General features: G+C 43.4%; 1 protein-coding gene across 1 annotated transcript in view; it reads right to left on the reverse strand.

Moving 5' to 3' along the window:
* The window catches only part of LPCAT1 (lysophosphatidylcholine acyltransferase 1), an 80,271-nt gene that overhangs the window by 48,266 nt on the left and 14,698 nt on the right, over positions 1-17,307 (reverse strand). Inside the window, exon 2 of the mRNA XM_007669904.3 lies at positions 904-1,046. Coding sequence (XP_007668094.2) covers positions 904-1,046 — 143 coding nt within the window. The remainder of the gene's footprint in view (positions 1-903; positions 1,047-17,307) is intronic.

Below are 17,307 nucleotides of genomic sequence, written 5' to 3' on the forward strand. Positions count from 1 at the left end.
TAGTTGGTTCAATCTACCATGTGCCATGTTTTCCATTTGACCTTCGAGATGAGAAGTACCAACGAACAAGACTAAGCCTGCTGTTTTCAGTGTTAGCGGACTAATAACTTCTGTGCAGATCCACAATTTATTTTAATGCCCATCTCCCCCTATAGACCACAAGCTCTTTGTAGGCAGAGAACTTGTCTCTTAATTCCATGAACTGTATTCTCCCAGGTGTTTAATACAGTTCTCGGTACATAGTAAGTGCTCAGTAAATACCACTGATTGCACGTAATGTACTCTCCCAGGTACCTAGTGTTCTGCACACAATAAGCAGTCAGTAAATACGACTGAGTGGAAATCTATAAGTTTGGAGTCCCTCTACCCCCAAATCCACGATCTGCTTAAAACTTGGATGAATACACACAAATGGCACATTATAATCTCGATTCTGCACTTAGAGGTTAAATCTCCCACCTATTCCTGTTTATCCTCGTCCTCCACTCCTCCTCCCTTCCCCATCACCCCGACTTCCTCCCTCTGCTCTACCCGCTCCCCGCCCCACAGCACTTGTGTATATATGATGTGTATATAGCTCTGATTCTATTTATTTATATTGATGCTATTGATGGCTGTCTACTTGTTTTGTTTTGTTGTCTGTCTTCCCCATTCTAAACTGTGAGCCATTGTTGGGTAGGGATTGTCTCTGTTGCCAAATTGAACTTTTCAAGCGCTTAGTACAGTGCTCTGTACACAGTAAGTGCTCAATAAATACGACTGACTGACTGACTGAATGAATGAAAGCAGCCTAGCGTTAGAGTGACTGGGGCTTGGCTTTCTTCCTCAGAGCTGAGTTATCAACTCCACTTTTATCAGTTCCTGATAGCAGACTTCAATAAAACAACCAGTTGAGCAACTCACTTTCTCCACAAGGCCAGAGGTCTTTCCAGTTCCTTCTCTGCGGATCCCATTGAAGCAACAAATGCAAAAGGCCAGGCCAGGAGCATCATAAAGGCAGCAAACAAGATTCGGATGGGGAACAGGGTCAGCGTCATGAAGGCAATCTGCAAGAACAAAAGGTTATTCCATTAGCCTGCTAGCTGGAGGAAACAGTCTATTGATGCCTCTAGACTATATGCTCCTTGAGGGCAGGGAGAGTGCTTAGCAGCATTACTGGAGTATACTTACCCAAGCACTTCACACAGTAGCTTTACAGGTAAGCACTCAATAAATTCTGCTGAATTTGTAAACCAAAAAAGCCAACTGAGGAGAAAAATGGCTACGAGAGACTTCCTAATTTACCACATCAAAAGCCCTGTTTTTCAATACACTCGAGAACACAAACTACCCTGTACTGCAGAACATAAATTTTAATTAGAAATGATGCTCCAGTTGAAGCATGCCTTCTGAAAACTAATCATCTAATTTTATCAACTCTCACCACCTCCACTGAGTCTTTTAAGCTAAATATGTCTTCATATGAATAATTTTAGAGCAAGACTTTTTTTTTCCCCCGACCAATTTGACTCAGACCCTTCCCCGAGTCACAAAATCCCAAACTCTGTCATAGGCATGTGATCCCTTGGAGTTCCTGGGCCTGCAGCTGGAGAGAAGTTAATAATGATAATGATAATTATCGTATTTCTTAAATGCTTACTGTGTGCCAGGAACAGTACTAAGCGGTGGGGTAGATACAGGGAAATTGGGTTGGACATGGGGCTCACAATCTCAATCCTCATTTTACAGATAAGGAAACTGAGGCATGGAGAAGTGATGTGACTTGCCCAAGGTCACACAGCAGAAACGTGGCAGAGCCGGGATTAGAACCCACAATCTTCTGACACCCAGGCCCGGGCACTAGCCACTATACCATGCTGCTTCATCATCATCATAAAGATGATGATAAAAATAGTAATAACAACATATTTATTTAGCGCTTACTAACTGCCAAGCACTGTACTATGTCCTGGGGTAGGTTTAAGATTACCAGGTCGGACCCAGACCCCGTTCCACATGGGGCTCACGGGCTAAGGGGAAGAGAGAACAGGAACTGAATCCCTATTTTACAGATGAGGAAGCTGAGGCACAAACAGGTCAAGAGACTTGCCAAAAGTCACAAAGCAGGCAAGTGGCAGAACCGGGAAGAGAACCCAGGGTTTCCTGACTCACAGTCCTGTGCATTTTCCACTAGGCGCATTGTGGCCTGCCATTGCTGTTGTGTACGCCTGTATAAGGAGGACCACGATAGGAGAGGGGAAGATGGATACCCTTCTAGCTCCAACACAGCCGGTTTTTACCGCTCTGCCTGAGGTCGGTCCAGCTAGGCCTCGGACCAATGTCCCTGTGGGCCTTAGGAGCCAGGCCCGGGGGAAGAGCAAGGCTCGGAGAAGGAGTTAGGCCCAGAGAGGCCTGGATAAGGAGAGCTAGGGTGAAGAACAGCTCCTGGCTACAGAGCGAAGCTACAGTTGGAAGAAGAAACAATCCTCTGAAAGGCCTAGGGTGATAGCCACGTGGAGAGGGAGAAGCTTGTTTGGGAACAGAGAGCACTAATGATGGGATAGGACTGATCAGAAAGCCAGCGGAGAGTGGAACCAAGTGAGCGGCCAAGCCAAAATGGGACCGAATATACATCCCAGCCACCGACTTGCCAGTCTGAGAGAGGCTGCGTGCAATCATAATGATAATAACCGTTTGTAAAATGCTCACCATGCTCACTGCCCTAAGCGCTGGGATAGATATGAGCTAATCGGGTTGGGCACAGTCCCTGTCCTACGTGGGGCTCACAGTCTCAATCCCCATTTTACAGATGAGGCAACTGAGGCACAGAGAAGCGAAGTGAATTGCCCAAGGTCCCACGGCAGACAAGTGGTGGAGCCGGGATTAGAACCCAAGTCCCCTGACTCCCAGGCCCATGCTCCTTCTGCTAGGCCACGCTGCTTCTCTGAAAGTGTCAGACATGAAGAACAGCCAGGGCAATTGCTCGAGGACAGAGTAGGGTGCAGCTTTGACAAATAATAATTGTGATATCTGCTAGGTGCTTCTTGGGGACTAGGCACTGTACTAAGAACTGGGATAGAGCCAAGATAATTCATTCAGTCGTATTTATTGAGCAGTTAGAAAGTAAAATTTGGCAACAAATAATCAGTCAATTTTATTTATTGAGCGCTTGCCGTGTGCAGGGCACTGTACTAATCATGGCTCAGTGGACGGGATGGCTCGGGTTTGGGAGTCAGAAGTTGTGGATTCGAATCCCAACTCTGCCACTCGTCAGCTGTGTGACTTTGGGCAAGTCACTTAACTTCTCTGTGCCTCAGTTACCTCATCTGTAATATGGGAATTGAGACTGTGAGCCCCACATGGGACAACCTGATAACCTTGTGCTTGCAATATGCAATATGTGCAACAGTGCTTGGCACATAGTAAGCGCTTAACAAATCCCATCATTATTATTATTAAAGTACAAATGACAATATAACAAACATTCCTTGCCCACACTGAGTTTACAGTCTACAGGGGACTAACTAGATCGAACTCAGTCCCTGTCCTACATGGAGGTCACAAACTAATGTGGAGGCCAGGTATCTTAACCCCATTTCACAGTTGAGGAAACTAAGGCACTGATAAGCGACTTGTTTAAGGTGACACAGCAGGCAACTGGCATTTCCTGATTCCCAGATCTGTGCTCTTTCTGCTGGGCCACAATGCTCCACAGGAGTTCTGTTCTGCCTAAGGAAACTCGGATTTGGTTGTTTGGTTTACCGATTAGACTGTAAGCCCGTCAAAGGGCAGGGACTGTCTCTATCTGTTACCGATTTGCACATTCCAAGTGATTAGTACAGACAGTGCTCTGCACAGAGTAAGCGCTCAATAAATACTATTGAATGGTTTGTGCTATTGGTTAAGTGATTACTATGTGCCAAGCACTGTTTTAAGGGCTGAGGTGGTTTTGGAACATATCTCTGTCTGGGCATTATTTGTCTGAGTGTGTATCTATTGAGAGAAGCAGTAGCAAGAGGTAATTTGTGTTTATAACACCTTGGACTCCATATTACCCCACAAGAGCCGAAACTATAACCTCTTCAAATTAAATTAGGTCTACCTCCATCTAACGTGTGATTTACTCTAGGCACTAAAGCCCTGCAGTTATTTCTAATTTAAAGACATTTGGGGACAAAAAAATTGTTTTTTTATCCGTCAACTAAAATTACTGCTTTTAGGTAACTAGAATGAACATTTAAAGCAAAACGATGCTATACAGGTGTAGAGTCTTTTATTTTATATCAGAGGGCTGGAAAATAAAAATAACAAGGGAAAGGACCTGTGCTTAGAGCAACCAATGGCTCTATGCAACTAATGATAGTCACTAGAGTATGCTCCATCTTTCCTTCCTCTATGTAGCATTTAGAAAACAGGGGAGAATCAAAGAGCATCACCACTTTGTCAACTGGCCTCTCCAAGTTATTCCCAAGTAAACTCGTTGTGGGCTGGGAATGAGTCTGCTACATTGTACTCTTCCAAGCGCTTAGTACAGTGCTTTGCAGATGTTAAGTGTTCAATAAATATGATTGATTTGTGGTGAAGGGGACTGTGGTGCTGGGAGGGCCTAGAATAAGTAGTTTTACACTTTCTTGCCTCCTCCTAAAGCAAGTCCAGAAATAGAAGGGCTGATTCTTGTCTCGGGAGTTTCGAGGCAGGACGTGAAGGAAGTTCTCTCCAGACATCGGTACAATTAACCATAGTATCTGAATGCCTCCCATCGGCTGAGCTCTGTACTATGGTCCTGAGAAAGACTTGCATAAGAAAGATATGATCCCCACCCTTGGAGAGTTTGCAAACTCTCTAAGAAGAAGCCAAGTGGATACGAATTGACAGATACCCCAGCACATAATATTGGGGGTAGAAAAGCAGACCCCAGCACGTAGTACTGGAGGTAGAGAAGCAGCATGGTCTAGTGGGGTAGAGTATGGGCCTGGGAGTCATAAGGACCTGAGTTCTAATCCCATCTCCGCCACTTGCTTGCTGGGTGAGCTTGGGCATGTCACTTTGCTTCCCTATGCCTCAGTTAATGTCATCTGGAAAATGGGGATTAAGACTGTGAACTCCATGTGGGACAGGGAATGTGTTCACCTTGATTATCTTGTATCTACCGCAGGATTTAGTACAGTGCCTAATAAGTGCTTAACAAATACCTTAAAAAAATATCCAATAGGAGATTTGGGTGAGGACAGATGAAAACCACAAGGGGACAGATAAATCATTAACACATAAATGCACAATGTGGCTACATAGATGGACAATAAACAGATAAGTATATACCCACCTCTTAATCCTCCATCAACTATAGGCAAGGGCAGACTCAGTTATTTATATTAAGTGCAACTATCCATTAGACTTTAGCTACCACCAAGAGACTGTAAACTCCTTAAGGTTAGGGATTATATCTACCAACTTTACTGTGCTCTCTCCGAACCGCTTAGTACTAGACTCTGCATGAAGTAGGCATTCACGAGAAAACACAGATTAGTCTGTAAGCTTCTTGAAGGAAGAGCTTTTCTCACATTTCCCTTGCAATTCCACCAGCAGCTATTACGGTGCTTTGAAAAAAACTGTGCCGAGATCCTGTCAGTCATGAAATTCAGCAATACTCTAACATTTTACTGTTGTCTTGTTGGATGTGACTATCAGAAAGTTAAAAACCTTGATGTAGGAAGTTCTGAATGTTCCTTGTTAATTTTCTCATTGTGTTGCGTGATCAGTTGATGCTCATGGAATAAAACAAGCCCCTCTTACCAACGAAAGCTCACTCTAGACTGTAAACTCATTGTGGGCAGGGAAAGGGTCTGTTTATTGTTATACTGTACTCTCCCAAGCACTTAGTACAGTGCTCTGCACGCTGTAAGCGCTCAATAAATACAAATGAATGAAAGAAATGTCTTTTGGAACATATGAGCGTTAGAAATGCCATCACAAGTGTACTCCAGGTGTGAACATCCCACAGAATGTGCAACCCGATGACAGGTGCTGCACAACTGCTGGTATACCATGAGATCCCTAAGCCCTGCCCCTACTTTCAATCACTACAGATCAATCAATCCTAATTATTGAGAGCTTCCTGTGTGCAGAGCACTGTACTAAGCGCTTGGGTGAGTATAATATACAGAGTTGGTAGACATGTTCTCTGCCCACATCGAGCTTACACTCTATAGCAATAGATAAATCCGTTCTCTTTTCATCCCCATGCCTCACCTTCCTTCCCCTCGCCCCTGTTCAGAGCTATTTCCTTCCATTTCCTTCTGCTGGAGGCAGAGACCCCAGAGGCGGAGGAGATGAGTTTTCCGGGGAGCAAGGGAGGATGGTATCTGTGACCCTGGCGGAAAAGGACGAAGCCGTCTGAGAGAGGTCTGAGAGAGAGGCAGCAGGGGCCAAAAGATGGTTCCCGTCTTGTAAGGCAAAGAACCCAGGTCAGGACCCTTGCGTGTGGTAATCAGGGATGTCTCAGCTCGGTCTTCAGCAATGAGGACAGTGCTCTGCACACTGTAAGCGATTAGATATGACTGAACAAAGGAATCAGACTGCTGAGAATCGAGAGGGGGTGGGGGGACCTCCAGAAGTGACTGAATTAAAAAAAAAATACTGAAGAGTCAGGGGACTGATAGACTGATCTAAGTTTTCCCTCTCTGTTTCTAAGGAACTCCCCAACTACAGATCTACCCAAACCTCTCAAATTTACTGGCATTTTCTGCCTTCATAACTTCCTGTGGCAATGAATTCCATATGTTTACTACCCACCGTGTGAAACCACTGCCAATGGGATTATCTTTAAATACTGAATGTGGGGATACCACGGTCCAAAGGTGATTAGAAACCTCCTGCTGTAGGCCATGGTAGTAAGGCTCACAATAATCCCCCATAAACGTCACTGTAAATGGGCTTAAAATGGCTACCACAGGATGTGTCATATGATTTTAACGGCCCTTTTATAACCACCTGAAAGGACCCTGAAGACACTGGTAAAGGATATAGTATTTCTATCACTTACAGACCATTTTCACAGTACCTAATATAACTATAGCAAGCTTAACTCATACTATGCCCCAATTTTCAGATGAGAAAATTTGAGTGAGGGAAACCAACTTGTCCCCAAAACACGAATCTGAGCTGTTAATATCAGATTTAAGGGGCAGGCTTTGAAGGTGTTTCTGGTCAGTCAAGGCAGTTGTATTTACTGAGCACTTACTGTTTTCAGACCACTGTACTACACATTTGGGAGAGTACAATGTAACAATAAACAGCTCCATTCCCTGCCCACAATGAGCTTACAGTCTAAATGGCAGGAAAAGGGGAATTTGTTCAAATCGATGGACATCTGTTCAAGCCCTCCCGCTGCTCATCATGGCCTCCGCTGGCCTGAAATTTGGAGAAGCAATTTTCAAGAGGACTCCTTCCCCCAACAACAGTGATTCCTGAATTAGTTTCGGAGGCCCTGGCCAGAACGAAAATTTAGGCCTGGCCTTGAAGCTTTAAGTCTGTGGGGAAACATCAATCAATCAGTAGCATTTATTGAGCACTTAGTATGTACACAGCACTGTACTGAGGACAACTAGCAGACACATTCCCTGCCCAGAATGAGCTTATTATTTAAAGACGAGTTTACAGTCTAGAGGAAAGCTACAGGGAGTGTAGGGGCTTTGCCCTCCTTCACAATATTAACTGAGGTATTTTTCAAGTCCAAACTAGGCACCAAACACTGTACTAGGCACTACGGTAAATACAAGACAATCGGATTAGATGTTGACAGTCCCTGCCCCACATAGGGCTCACAATCTAAGAGGGAGGGAGAACGGAAATTCAACCCCCATTTTACGGATGGGGTAACAAGGCACAGGGGAGTTAAGTGACTTGTCCAAGGTCACAGAGTAGGCCAAGTGGCAGAGCTGGGATTAGAACCTAGGTCTCCTGACTCCCCAGCCTGGGCTCTTTCCACTAGGCTATGGCACTTCTGATTCTCCCTTCTTTACTGGGCAGCATGAGAACTCAAAGTTTCTCCCTGAACCTTGGGAAGTCCCTGCTTTCCCCACCTCGTCAGCAGCCTGTCAAGATCTTCGGTGTAGACTGTAGACTTGTTAGCTCATTAGGGGCAGGGGGCGTGCCTACAAACTCTGCTACACTGTACTCTCCCAAGCGCTTAGTACAGTGCTCTGCATGGAGTAAGCACTCAGTAAATACGTTTGATTGATTCAGTGAGGGGGCGGGAGCTTGTCTTTCATGGTAGAACAAGATGATGCCTGTCAAGGGATTTACACACCAGCAGATGAAGGAATTAAGCTCCTGCAGGGCTCCAACTGAATCCTGTAGAAAATATTAATTGTGGCATTTGTTAAGTGCTTACTTTGTTCCAGGCACCGTACTAAGCACTGGCATAGGTACGAGAGAATCAGGGTGGACAAAATCCCTTTACTAAACGTGGCTCACAGCCCAAGAGTGAGGTGGCTGCCTCTTTAGGCCATTTTAACTAGCAATAAATGGTATTCATTGAGATTTTACTATGTGCAGAGTGGTGTGCTAAGCTCTTGGGCTAATATAGTAGAAGTAAATTAGACGATACATTCCCTGCCCATAATGAGTTTACAGTCTGGAGGGGTAGACAGACATTGAAGGTCATGATTATCAAAAAATATGTGTTGCAAGCCTTAACTGGAATATATTTTATAATTACAGACCTTACAGTACTTAAAAAATGTTCTACTTACCTTAATAATGTTATTTTCAATTATAAATGACATAGGAAAAATTACAATAACTTCACTATTAAATTAGCTCTCAGGACCTTCTATACAAGTATCTTCTGCATTTTTGACTCAGAGGCTGGGATCGAGGTAAAAAAAAAAAAATCACAGTGAAACTGGGAGAAAACTTTGGCCCACAGCAACTGGATTTTACCAGTGTGAAACAAGACAGAGGGAAATGCGACCACACACCCACCTGCAGTGGGCTCGTTGTGGGCAGGAATATGTTTGTTGTTCTATTGTCCTCTCCAAAAGCGCTCAGTACAGTGCTTTGCAGCTAGTTAGCACTCAATAAATACAAGTGAATGAAAGAGAAGCACTACGGGAGCCAGATGACCATGCAAGCGATATAAAATGGCAGATGGCAAGCTGATGAGTATGGAACTGCCGAAAAGCTTGGATGCACTGGAAAGAATATTACGTATGGTTACTGAAAACCACGGTTGGGAAAGGAAAGCTAGATCAACTTTTGTTTATTCAGCAAACAATTTGAGGGAAGTGTCTCTGATTGAAAATAGATCTTGCAAGCACTGAAGGCTGAGGAGAAGGAAGCCGATGTTTATTGTGCAAATGTGTTTGTGACTTCAGAAAAGTTTGGGAACTCATTCATTCGGGATTAGATTTGAAAGTGGAGTTCCATAAATTGAAAAAGTAAGTAAAAGGTCCCTTGAGGTCATGGCTTAGTGGAAATAGCAAGGGCCTGGGAAGTGATAGGGCGTGGGGGGTATTTCTCGATCCACCACTTGGCCGCCGTGTAACTTCTTTGTGTCTCAGTTTCCTCAGATGAAAATGAAGACCAAATACCTCTTCTCCCTCCCCCGTAGACTGCGAGTTCTATATAGGACAGGAGCGGTTTCCAATCTGATTATCTTGTATCTACTACAGGGCTTAGTACACTGCTTTTCAGTCAGTCAGTTGCATTTATTGAAGGCTCAGTGTGTGCAGGGCACTTGGGAGAGTACAATATAACATACACACGCCCTGCCCACAATAAGCTTAGTCTAGAGAGGGAGACAGGCATAAATATAAGTAAAATTACAGATATGTAGAAAAGTGCTGTGGGGCTGGGAGGGGGGAATGAATAAAGTGAGCAAGTCAAGGCGCTGCAGAAGGGAGTGGGAGAAGAGGAAAGGAGGGCTTTATTTGCCAGATTATAAATTGCACTGGAAAAAAGACGTAGGTTGTGAGAGGTAAACAAGACTTAAATTCTTCTTTCCATCTTGGGCCCATTTTAGGGCATTCTTATGTGCAGGTTCCACAATTCAAGTTGCTTATTTTTGTCCCCTGGCTTCCTTTTGACCACCTTGTTTTTCCCTTCCACCTCAGAGCACCTCCCCACATTTTGCTGCCCTCTCCGTAGTCACCCCTGCTATCCTTTTCTTTTTTGCTTATATTGATTGTTAAGCGCTTCCTATGTGCCAGGCACTGTTCTAAACGCTGGGATAGATACAAGATAATAAGGTTGGACACAGTCCCTGTCCCACACAGGGCTCACAGTCTTAACCCCTATTTTACAGATGAGGGAACTGAGGCACAGAAGTTAAATGACTTGCTCACGGTCATACAGAAGACAAGTGGCAGAGCCCAGATTAGAACCTGAATCCCAAGCCAGTGCTCTATCCACTAGACCATGTTGTTTTTCCTCACTAACCCCTCCCCTTTCCAAGGTACATCCGTGACTGGTGGGCTGTCATCATACTTTTACAATGAAGTTTTAGAAGTTTATTTTCCCAAAAACTGCTGTACACAAATTCATAGGGCAAGTTTAGCAGTTCAAGTAATCATTCATTCATTTAATCATATTTACTGAGCACACACTGTGTGCACAGCACTGTCCTAAGTGCTTTGGAGAGTACAATATAACAGTAAACAGACATATTCCTGCCCACAAAGAGCATAATTTATAAGTATATTATAAAGGCTGTGAGCGCATTGTGGGCAGGGAATGTCTCTCTTTATTGCTGTATTGTTCTTTCCAAGTGCTTAGGACAGTGCTCTGCATGCAGTAAGCACTCAATAAATATGATTGAATGAAATAATAACACCAATAATGGTATTTGTTGAGCACTTACTAAGAGCTCTGTTCTAAGAGCTGGCATAGATACAAGGTAGTCAGGTTGTCCTACGTGGGGCTCACAGTCTTAATCCCCATTTTACAGATGAGGTAAGTAAGGCACAGAGAAGTTAAGTAATTTGCCCAAAGTCACACAGCTGACAAGAGGCGGAGGTGAGATTAGAACCCACGATCTCTGACTCCTAAACCTGGGCTCTTTCCATTAAGCCACACTGCTTACCCATCTTATTTGTTTCTCTAAATGGGCAAACTACACCTGAAAAGGACTTAGCCAAATTTAGAAATGTTCTAGACTTCCATAATGTAAATAGACAAATACTAAGAATGCCTGCAGAGAATATACGGGGGAATTAACGACGGTTTACACAGAACAGTTGTCAGGCAACCAGGCTGATGAGTTTCCATGGGATCGTAAGTGAACCTACCTTTTCCTGAGGGTCTCCAGGTGAACCCCAAGTCACTATCGACTGGGAAACCGTGTGGCCTAGAGGAAAGAGCACGGGCCTGGGAGCCAGAAGGCTTGGGTTCTAATTCTGGCTCCACCACCTGTCTGCTGTGCCACCTTGGGCTAGTCACTTTACTTTCCCAGGGCCTCATCTTCCGCATCTGTAAAATGGAGACTAAATACCTTTTCTCCTGCCTATTTAGACTGTGAGCCTCAACTGCAGGACAAGGACCCAATTATCCTCAATCTACTCCAGGGCTTAGTATAGTGCTTAGCACAGAGTAAATGCTTAACAAATGCAATGATGATATCGAAGTATACATTCCCTCAAGGACCGTAAAATCTTGGATTTGGGGATTAGAAGTCATTTCAAGGCATCGTTACATTGAAATGCTAACTGAAAATTAGTATATATTTGCTTAAAGATGCAACTGGCCATATGGACAGACATTGGCTGATTTGATGAAAAGCAAATCCGGAAGGTCCTAATTAGAATTAGGCAGCAGTCATACAAAATTAATCAGACTTCTCTCTTCTTTCTATTCTTTCTTCTTGATTTTCAAAGGCATCTGCTTGTGGGAAGAGTAGATCTCTGTCTATTGCATTCAAATGCCCAGCGGGGCGGAAGTCAGTAAGGAAGAAGAAAAAAAGAAAACATAAATGGGCCCAGAAAAATGTGGCAGACAGAAAAGAACCGTCTACTGACTCTTATCTTGTACTCTCCCAAGCATTTAGTTCAGTACTTTACACACAGTAAACGCTGAATAAATACGATTGACCGATGGATGAGACAACTTAGTATGGTGCATAAAGGTTGCAAAATGCCCAACTGTAGCCAAATAATTCAGAGAGAAATGCCCCTCACTGAAATCTAGGTCTCTCTTAAACAAGTGCTACTTCAAACTACATCAGTCCAGCGCCGAGCCAAATTCGGAGTCCAATATAAAATCCGGCAAATGTTTCAAGTTCGGTTGGAGGAGTAGGGTTGAGAAAGAAAAAAATAAAAGAATAGCGAGGACCTACTCGTTTTGAGATATTAACATCAAATAATATCAAGTGCCCTGACTCCACAGACTCCTCAAAGGCAAGTAAAGCAGGAGTTTATAAAGCACAGATTCAAAACATTACAACTACAACAGATGTTACACACAAGAAATAATTTGAAGGTGAAACTCATTATAAAAAGAGGTCCATTAAAACCACGAAGTGACACAATCTGTCGGAAAAATGATAATATAGAAACATCGATGAAAACTGTCTGAATGCTCATATCGGTCTTGCTTTAGCACATCAGCAGCTCACTGTAGGAAGGCATCATGTCTTCCAATTCGATTGTATTATTCTCTCCCAAGCGCTTAGTAAAGTAATACCATTGATGAGAAAATGGAAATTTACAGGTGCCCTAAGCCAAAGTATTCCCAGTCATTCTTGAGTGACTCTTGTCTTCTCCCTGGCTTCTTGTAAAAAAAACAAAACCCCAAAATGGCAGTTTCAATGACCTCACATACATTTGTTTAAAACACTCCACCGGGGACTTTGGATGAAAGGACTGAAGATGTATCTGTATACTGATCAAGGTGCTTTTTTGGAGGGGGGGAAAGCCCCTTTCTTAATGGCATTTTTTACTTAATTTCAAGCTTCATCTTTGGAGACCACAGCCAACAAATAATGGGAACTTTAATGGGAGTGACTTTATGTTCAAAAACACTACCTCTCTAAAGTGGTCCGAACTATTGGAAAAAGCAAAAAACTGGGAATCAGGAGAGCTGGGTTCTAATCCCAGTACCACCACTTGCCTATTACATTACGCTGGGCAAGTCACCTTACTTCCCTGTGCCTTAGTTTCCTCATCTGTAAAATGGGATTAAATAACTGTTCTCCCTCCGCCTTAGACTGTGAGCCCCATGTGGGACAGGAACTATGTCCAACCTGACTACCCGGTATCTACCTCAGCACTTGGGACAGTGTTTGGAACAAAGTATCAACCAATCATATTTATGGAGCTCTTACTTTGTGCAGAGCGCTGTACTGATGCTTGGGAGAGTACAATATAACGGAGTTGGTATACACGTTTCCTGCCCAAGGCAGTAAGCATTTAAATACTAGAATTATCAATTATTATGAAGCAACGTTCATTATTACGCACTGCTGTTCGATAACAAGATACTGATTGCTTCAGTTCACAGTGTCAGACCTAAGTTTAAGACCTAAAAAAGGGTGGACTAAAACAGGGCTGTATAATACTCCCTGTATTTTCAGTCTTTTCTACACCTACATTCTTGAGGATGAAATGTGGATCTTGAAAGCTGTTGTTAAAATCACCTTCTAGACGGTCTTCGGAGAAGCATTTCCATCTAAATTAGACTTCGAGCATCAGCTCTGAGAAGTAATACAAACAGAAACAGAAACATATCTCACACAGATATATATAAATATGCAATGCATATGTATATTTATCTTTTGTGGTCGATGATGCTAAGGGCGATTGCAGCTGAAAAGATGATGCTTGATGAAAAAACCCCTTCTTTACATGTAAAAGAAAAATCAAGCTTCTGTGTGCCAGACTGGAAGCTTGTTATGGGCAGGGAACATGTCTCCCAATTCTTTTGCATTATACTCTCCCAGGTGCTTAGTACAGTGCTCTACATCTTCAATTTACTGTCTGCTTAAAATATGAACTATTGCTTTAAAAGAAAACAAGTCAAAAATCCTCATTTTTTTAGTTACTAGTACATTTTGTTCCACCTTACGTACTTAGTCAATTTTTCAAAGCAATAAGCAATTCACTCCATTATAAACTTTTTCTTTGCTGATGTAAAATAGAGTATTCCAACACGATTCTAATTAAATATGGGGCAATATATAATTTAGATGCAATCAACTAATCATCGGTGGCATTTACTAAGCCATAAAGGGCTGTCCATAACCACTGGGAAGCTAGATATCCAAATGCTCTGCGTGCTTCGGATAAGAGAAGAATCATTCGGTTAGACCTTTTGGAGGGTAAATGCCGATCACATTTTCCTCTTTTTGGTCTCTTTCCAGTCCGTACTCTTGTAAAATATTAGATAAGAGTCACATAAACATGAAACAAATTTGTGGGCAGGAAACGTCTTGCCACCTCCATTATATTGTCCTCTCCCAAGCACTTAGTACAATGCTCTGCACATAGTAAACGTTCAATAAATACCACTGATTGACTGGCTGTGGTCAGCACCTTAATTGGCAAACTAATGCTAATTTCAAAGTCTATGTCTTGTGCTTTCCTTCTTCCCTCAGACTGTGAGCCCCACGTGGGACAAGGAGTTTATAGTCTAAGGGAGGCAGAACCGTTTTAATCCACATTTTTCTGCTGGGGATACTACAGCTCAGAGAAGTTAAGTGACTTGCCCAAGGTCATTTTAGCAAGCAGGTGGGATTAGAACCCAAGTCCCATGCCCCCAGGTCTACGATGTGATATTCAAAACTGTATCACACTTCAGAATCGACACCCTAGGTTAAGGTCAGCACGCAGTGACCGGGAACAGAATGAACTATCGATCTAACATTTATTGAGTGCTTGCTGTTTTCAGAGCACTACATTATGTGCTTGGGAGAGTACAATATAACTGAATTGACAGTCGAGTTCCCTGCCCACAAGGAGCGTTGGATCTAGAGGGGGAGATTGACATTAAAATAAACTGTAGATATGTACATATGTGTGGTGGGGCTGAGGGTGGGGTGAATAAAGGGGCACTAGACTGTAAGATTCTAGACCATAAGCTCATTGTAGGCAGGAAAAGTCTGTTATATTGTACTCTCCCAAGAGCTTAGTACAGTGCTCTGCTTACAGTAAGTGCTTACTAAATACAACTGACACAAGAATCAGGGATATGTTCCTGACATGGGAATTTCTGTTTCATTGGCATGAAAAAAATCCACCTGCCTACCGACAGATTTTAAAGTATAAGAATGCAATTTCTAGTGAATACCTCCTATCATTGTTAAATAACCCTGACTGCCTGTTCAATGAAGAACCACAAAGCAGAAGCATTTGTGCCAATGTGCATTAGGTAGAGTCTAGTGTACAGCTGAGAGTCTATAAATTATTACTGTCATTAATAGTGCTTTCTAAGACTCTAGGGGAGGGAAGAGTCTGTCTGCCAGTATCTGCATTCACTAATATTGATGCAGTCAATGCAGATGGATTTCTTGATGCAATCTTTCTTGGAGCTGCACTTCAAAAGAAGACAAGAAGCTCCACACCACTCAACTATTATTATTAGTATGGAATTTGTTAAGCACTGACCACCATGCCATACACTGTTCTCAATGCTGGGCTAAATACAACTCGCCCCTCTAGACTACAAGCTTGTTGTGGGCAAGGAATGTGTCTATTTATTATTGTATTGTAATAATAATAATAATGGTATTTTTAAGCGCTTATTATGTGTCGAGCACTGTTCTAAGTGCTGGGGTAGATACAACACAATCCGATTGTGCCACGTGGGGCTCACAGTCTTAATCCCCATTTTACAGATGAGGTAACTGAGGCACAGAGAAGTTAAGTGACCAGCCCAAAGTCACACAGCTGACAAGTAGCGGAGCCGAGACTGTACTCTCCCAAACGCTCAGTACAGTCCTCTGCACGTAGTAAGCGTTCAAAAAAACCACTGACTGACTGAAATACACGTTAATCAGGCTGGACACACTCCCTGTCACACACAGGACTCATCAGAGGCTAAAGTAGGAGGGAGAATAGGTATTGAACCCCCATTTTATAGATGAGGAAACTGAGGCACAGAAAAGTTAAGAGGCTTACCCAAAGTCACAGAGCAAGCAAGTGGCAGAACCAGCAATGGAATTCAGGTCCTCCTCAGTGCTCTTTCCACCAGGTCATGCCGCTCCTCATGCCTCCTTGCTTAGCAAAGTGGGGTACAGTGGGCAGCCCCCACCCTCACCCCTGTTCAAGAACAAGCATAGCTCTGCTTCCCTTGAAGTGAAGGCACTGAACACCTAAGGGCCAAAGGTAGCAGTGGCATTCAGCCATCCCACTTCCACTTCCACCTCGGCTGAAACGCAAACCTTGGTTCCTTTCATTTCATCTGGGAAAGGTCTTGGCTCAAATTACGGAATTAGGAAGCAGAGATCCAAAACGAGGAACATCCGGTCCACCGAAGTGCAACTCGCGTATATACCGGATCGGCGTTTTACCTTTCCCCATTCGGCATATTCTTCCCGGAGCTGGAAAAATTCTGAGCACGACTTTAACCTCCTCTTGCCCAGCCCCACTTTGGTCAAAGTTTTAAGAGGGTGGGGTCCTTTAGAAGGCACAGGAAGTTGTGTGCAGGCAGGACCGTCAGTGGGTTCAGGGGGGTTGGACAATCACTCTCCACTTCAAAGCCTTATTGACTGCCTCTCTCCAAGAGGCCTTCCCCCACTAGGCCCCCATTTCCTCCTCTTTATCACCCTTGCACCCTTTATTCATTCATTCAGTCGCATTTATTGAGCATTTACTGTGTGCAGAGCACTTTACTAAGCGCTTGGAAAGTATACTACAGCAATAGAGACAATCCCTGCCCACAGTGGGTTTACAGTCTGGGGTGGGGGACGGAGGGGAGGAGACAGATATCAAAACAAGTAAACAGGCATTCAACCTACTTTCTCTCAGCCCCACAGCTTTTATGTCCATATCCATAATTCATTTATATTAATGTCTGTTTCCCCCTCTATACTGCAAACTTGTTGAGGGCAGGGAATGCATCTACCAACGCTTGTATATTGTTCTCTTCCAAGGGCTCAGTACACTGCTCTGCACATAGTAAGCACTCAATAAATATGATTGATTTGGGGGGGGGGGTAAAATCACCGATATGAGGTTACTAGAATGTGTTACTAGATGGATAAATAGGAATATAAAGTCAGTCAGTCAATCGTATTTATTGAGCACTTACGTGCTTAGATTGGGAGAGTACCATCTAAGAAACGTTCTCAATCCCTGCCCAGGATGAGCTCAGAGTCTAGAGGAGGAACTAAAGGAA

The sequence above is a fragment of the Ornithorhynchus anatinus genome, chromosome X3, assembly GCF_004115215.2.
Source record: "Ornithorhynchus anatinus isolate Pmale09 chromosome X3, mOrnAna1.pri.v4, whole genome shotgun sequence".
Taxonomy (NCBI): Eukaryota; Metazoa; Chordata; class Mammalia; order Monotremata; family Ornithorhynchidae; genus Ornithorhynchus; species Ornithorhynchus anatinus.